This window comes from Rhamphochromis sp. 'chilingali' (assembly GCF_963969265.1).
Source record: "Rhamphochromis sp. 'chilingali' genome assembly, chromosome: 17".
Taxonomy (NCBI): domain Eukaryota; kingdom Metazoa; phylum Chordata; class Actinopteri; order Cichliformes; family Cichlidae; genus Rhamphochromis; species Rhamphochromis sp. 'chilingali'.
In genome coordinates, this window is record NC_137944.1 from 32123016 (window position 1) to 32129015 (window position 6000).

A 6000-nucleotide genomic window follows, 5' to 3' on the forward strand; every position below is an offset into this window, starting at 1 on the left:
TGTTTGTTCCACCTGTTTCTTAAAGTATAATTTACCTTCAGCTTACACGCACACACTTGTTTCTCCTACACGCACAGAGCTCATTTCCTCCACGTTTGATTTGAAGTGCTCACATTAGTCAGACACTCGCACACTTTCTGTTCTGCTCCGTTTGTGGGACTCTGTTATTTTAGGCGCGCCCTCGGTGCACACAGCTTCATGGAAACAGACAAACTGGGTTTGTCATCATTCTAAAAATACTCGGAAAAGTGCATTTAGGTAGAGAGAGTGACCCACTGCTGAATTTTCCTACTTTCTGTGAATCCATCAGGGAAGGAAAATCTTTATATAGATCATTGTGTACGTACGACCCACATGTTCCTCAACATGTGACATCTCGGTCTTCAGATCACATGTTGGTAAAATGAGTCTGCCGTGAGAATAACTCTGATTCTCACAATTAAACACATTATAAATGTTAGGCTTTGATTTTTCTTACATTTCGACCAGTTTGTAGTTTCTGATGTCACGGTGTCAGTGGTTCTGATTGCCCATCTTGACTTGGTGTTTACAAATGGGAATCTCAACCTGTTGCTTTACTTTATTTTTGCACTTGTAGTGTTTGCATTTCTTTATATTTATTTTTTTAAAAAGCCTTAAAACAGAGCTTCTTCACTTTTAACTGTGCAGAGACGATGGGTGAAGTCTGTCGATGAGGGTTGTTTAGGTCATGGAAGAAATCCTAATTGGTTATTTTGTTCTGCTTATTTTCAGCCCCATATTTTTATTCTCAAGCTCTACTACAAAAATCCATCTGAGCTTTCGTAGAGCCCATCAGTTCATCTGCTTTTAAGGCCACCCTCTCTTTAAGCCACCTGTCTTCTGATTGGCTGCCCCTGACAAATGGAAGGTTTTAAAGGGAGGTGCTTCAGTACTTTCACCTTTTTCTGACAGCACAAGTTTTAATTGTGGATTTTCTTAAACATCTAATATAGTTGAGATGAAAAACTGATTTTTAGGTAAAGATGTTTAAAAAAAAAAATGAGATCAAGACAAATTTTTTTTCATCTTTTCTGTTTCTCCCCCCTTCTATACTGAAGATAAGACTTTAGGAATGCAGCGTGTTATCTAAAAAGTTATGCTAAATTCTTGCCATTTTCTTCATTTATAAACCATTAACTCCCCTCTCTGTCTGTATTACAGGCAGTACCTGATGAGAAACCCCTGCCCCACCCTGCCTTTCCACCACCAGGTGCCACCGCCCCACTCAGACACTGTAGAGTTTTACCAGAGGCTTTCCACAGAGACCCTCTTCTTCATCTTTTACTACCTGGAGGTAAGCAGTGTTGGTCCGTTTCTGCTTAAATGTTGTTTACAGCAAACTCTTTCTGTGAGACTGTTTTAGGTTATAATTGGATCTGCTGAATCGGAATTTGGAGGATGAAGATGATTAGTTTAAATGAAAGAAGGGCCTGTTAGGGAGTCCAGGGTCAAGACTAAATTGATTACACTAAAGTCAGATTTAATTTAGGCTCATGAGGTATTTATGAATCATATTACAAGTAAAATTGAGGATTTCTTTCTCCTCAGAGCCAAAACGTGCTCCTAATTTAGTCTCATTTCTCAGCACTCGTCTTCTCCTCTCTCCCTCTCTGCAGGGCACTAAGGCCCAGTATCTGGCAGCCAAAGCCCTGAAGAAGCAGTCGTGGAGGTTCCACACAAAGTACATGATGTGGTTTCAGAGGCACGAAGAACCCAAGACCATCACTGATGAGTTTGAGCAGGTGAGAATCACATCTGTGTGTTCAGCCGCAGAGTTTAAAAATGTTAACGATATGGATGTTTCTGCAAACATTTAGTCGTGCGTTGACCGCCTTCCTCTTTGTCTTCAAACTTAGTGTTTTCTTTGCTTGTTTTAGGGAACATACATTTACTTTGACTATGAGAAATGGGGCCAGCGGAAGAAGGAGGGCTTCACGTTTGAGTACCGGTACCTCGAAGACCGAGACCTCCAGTGACGTGCAGAGAGAAGCGACAGGACTGACAGCTGAGAAAGTGAGAGATGGACGCATGGAGAAGGTTGATCCACCTGCTGACATTCCTGGATTTGACCTCAGCTCGCTGGGAAAAGGAGACGTGCGGGCCGGAGGGGGGCGGGCGGGTTTCGTCCCTCCTCCTGACCCTCCAAATCCCGCCTTACCATCCTCACACCGGCAGTGATAACCCCTCCCACTCCTATCATCTCCTCCTTTCTTCTTTCTATCTCTTCATCAGCAGGCCTTTTTTTTTTTTTTTTTTTTTAAAAAATAAAAAATATTTCCTGGCTTAGACAAATCACACAAACACACACACAAAATAATCACGCGTATAATGTTCTACTATCCCCTGCCCTCGACTCTGAGTTATCCTGTTAATTTGGCTTTAAAACTGTTGCTTCTGTTAGCCCCGCCCTTTAAAGGCCAAAGATTATTGGTCAGTTATATTCTCAGCGCAGGCTCTGTCTACTTTAAACAGACCAATGAAAACCTGGAGATGTGAACTCCATCAGTGAGGTAACACTTCTCAGACTTGCATCAGCTGAGAGAAATGAATTTTAAAATCAAGTGAGAAGCAAACGAGGACGCGTCAAAGAGGATGAGCAGCCAGCTCTTTTCTGCTTCATGAACTTGACAGCTGCTAATGTGACGCTTCGCATAACCTGAGACATAATGATGCTGAGCTTCTGCCTTGTTTTCCACTGGTTTATAATCCAGATTAATTTGGATTTGGAGTAGTGGAATAAAATGATAGCAGGGCTTCATATCCGTGGACACACATCATTTTCGTGCCCGTTAATACGTCAGTCTTTCTGCTTCAGTACAAATTAGGTGGAGAACTTGAACAGCCACATTGAATCTACAGTGAAATGCAGTTGGTGGCCAGATTATTAGGTACAGCTGTGCACTTAAATCGCTCTTCTGTAAAGTCGACCTTCATGATCAGTGTGGTTGTCTCCGTTATTGAGGTGTTAACAGTGAAGTATTGGTTAGAGGTGGTGCTAACCAGGCTCACCTGCACCCTTATATATGTAAAAGTAAAGTTCATCTCCACAACAACAAGAGCTGATTGGGGTCTTGTTGGAGTAACAGGAAGTCATTCACAATGAATGAATCTGTTTAAAAGAGGGAAAAAAAAATTTAAAAAAATACAAAATTTAGTTTAAAGTAAAAGTAAGCAGAACTAATGAAAACCTAATCATGAAATTTAAAATTATTTGCTGTTCTGCATTTTCGGATCTATTTTTCTAACTCGTTATATCATCAGACGCCAAAGGAGCTGAAATAGAGCAGCGGATATCAGATGCTGTAGGTGAGGCTATTAATGAATGAATTCATCCGCCTCAACAAGCGAGTAGAAGCTGATATTTAGGCCTAGCATCTCTTCCCCCAGTGTGGCGGTTATCATTGGAATCACAGGTGTCAAGTTCCTGAGGTGCAAAAGTGTTGGATTTCTGTGTAAAACAGCTGATTAATGAGGTCACCTGCCCTGCTGCTGTGACGATGAGGCGTCCTTTTACAGCTCTGTGAAGCCGGAGCTCAGCAGTTAGCTTCTCTCTTCTGGTCTGTTTGGGAAAACAAGCAACCAGCAGCCGAACGGGTAAACACTGGTCGTAGGTGGCACCGCAGGCCTCGCTCGCACTCCAGAGGTCCCGTTTCTTGTTATTGTTGTTGTCGGTGTTTGTTTACTTGTGAGGTGGTTCATGCTTTTTGTCCGCTGGTCTAAAAATATCCCGCCCTGCCTACTCCCGTCTATCCGCAGAGGAGGAGTGTGACAACGCAGCCGGCGAGGTGTTGGTAGTAACTGTCTTTTACCTGGTGGGCAGCGTTATGTCATAGTTTCACAAAAATGGCTTCAAACTGGGAGAAGCTTGGACAACTCAAGTTGTAATTAAATCTTCTCCTTTCCCAGTTTTCTCGTCATGCACAGTTTAAATTTTTCTGCGTTCACTCAAACGCAGCGGAGGTGCACGGGGATCCTCTCACGACTACAATAATGGCACTTATGAATACCTGCTGAAAGCTCAGTCCACAATGTTCCTCTATAGAGTTTTTGTTTGTTTTGTTTGTGCACAGATCAGATTGTGTCCACCTTCGCTGCGCTGGCTTGTCGGCAGAAATTTTCCCATCCGGCTGCCAGACAAATATACGATCAGCTGCTCATGTCAGTGTCTGTACGCAGCAGAAAGATGCTAACCAGGTGCTTCTGATAGCTTTCAACAAGCTAAGCTACAACTTTATTTAGGTTTGAAGCTTTATGCCTGAAAATACGCCAAAATGTTTTCATCCCAAGACGTCAGATACTGGCGTTTTGTCTTCAGCAGTACAGACAGGGTCGTTTTTGCATCTCTGACCAGAGCAACAGTGGACACAAAGATCAGAGAGGCCATGAAGCTCCGTTTGGGAGCTTTGTGTCCTGCTCTGTCTTGTTTATGACAGATTACTGTTGCTGCACCCAAGGGGGGCTCAAGCACACTTTTAGTAACATGTGAGAACGCTAGAGTCCCCCGCGTTCTGATCAGACCTTGGCCGGTCTTTAATCTGCCAGCCCCTTAGTGCAAAATCTGTGTGCTGCATTGGTGATCTATCAGCGCAGCTCCCTCACATAAATCAAGCCAAATATTTTCAGGACTGCGTGTGGGCCACTTCCTGTTTTGTGCCACATGTGAGAACTGACAAGTGTTAGAAAACAAAAAGCTCCTGACCTGCTCTGTTTGTGAAATCAGCCTCTGTGACATCAGCAGCTTTGACAAAATTTCTCTTTGACGGCGTCGGTATGAGACCGGGCTCATGCTACACCCGACACTCGGAGCGCCTCACACCCTGGACGTCTAAAACTGAGCAGCAGGTTAAAGCCAGGGGACGTGATCCTCTTAACACAGAGCAGCTCCAGCAGTTATCATGGTGGGTGTTGGATGCTGCCGGCAGCTGGATGGACAGTTTGTTCGTCTCCCACCAGCCTCTTCTTTCCTTCCCTTTTTCCTTCCTCCCTCCCTCGTCCTCCTCCTCCTCTCTGTGCTCGAGCACAAACAGAGCAACACCAGCACTGCTGCCCACATCTCCTCTGTCCTCCAGCTCTCTGCTCCATGTTTACACACTGAAGGGTTCGACTGAGCCGACTGGGCCCACACCAAACACAAACACACTCGTTCTCACACTGCCCGAGCTTCTTCCACAGCTGCCAGCAAAACTCAACAGCAGCTCATTTTTTTTCTTGTTTTTGACACAAAACACTTGAGTTTCTGTCTCTTCCTCTCTCTCTTAGCCGCCGCCTCCTCTCCTCTTCATGCCAGGTAGATATTTCCTTTATTTCTCAGGAAGTATTTGATAGACCATTTTATGAGGAAATGTATCCGCCAGCAGCTCCCATTGCCACAGCACAACTACAGTATATCTTCCCCTCCAGGACAGACTCTCACCGCAGGTTTAATTTCCATCCTTTCTTCTCTTTACACCACAGCGGCCCTTTTCATTTCACTCTTCTTTCTTTTTTTTTTTTTTTTTTTTTTTTTTTTGTTTTGTTGTTTTTTGTTGTTTTTAATAAAAATATCCTCCAATGTTTGGAGCAGCACCTGGAAGAGAGACTATCTTTATATTTTGTATCAAGTTTGTGATAGGTTGTGCTTTTTCTTTGTTTGTTTTTTTGTTTTGTTTTTTTTGTTCCAGAAATGGGGGAGATCATTTTAAAAGCCAGAGGAGAACGGGGACTGTTCTTTTTAAAGATCAGCGACTTCTCAAAGGAGTGTTTTTATAACCTGACACACAACTCTACACTTATTCACTTGACTGACAGTCGTGCTTTTAACTTTTTTGGGGGGGTTTACTTTTTTTTTTTTGACAAGCGGGAGGGATGAGAGGTCAATCCGAGAGCTGAAATGTGAATCTCTCTCTGCCCCTTGGCAAAGAAGTGTTGTATAGACTTCTCATCCTTCAAACTTCCTTATTTTTTTTTCCTTCAGTTGTTGTCATCAGACAGCATGGAATA

The 6000-nt window shown here is 43.3% G+C and overlaps 1 protein-coding gene across 1 annotated transcript in view; it reads left to right on the forward strand.

Moving 5' to 3' along the window:
• LOC308385276 (CCR4-NOT transcription complex subunit 3-like) overlaps positions 1-5541 on the forward strand; it is a 43337-nt gene extending 37796 nt beyond the window's left edge. Inside the window, exons 17-19 of the mRNA XM_080864115.1 lie at positions 1183-1315; positions 1638-1763; positions 1899-5541. Of these exons, the coding sequence (XP_080720241.1) occupies positions 1183-1315; positions 1638-1763; positions 1899-1997 (358 nt within the window). The 3' untranslated portion in view covers positions 1998-5541. The remainder of the gene's footprint in view (positions 1-1182; positions 1316-1637; positions 1764-1898) is intronic.
• Positions 5542-6000: the final 459 nt, after the last annotated feature.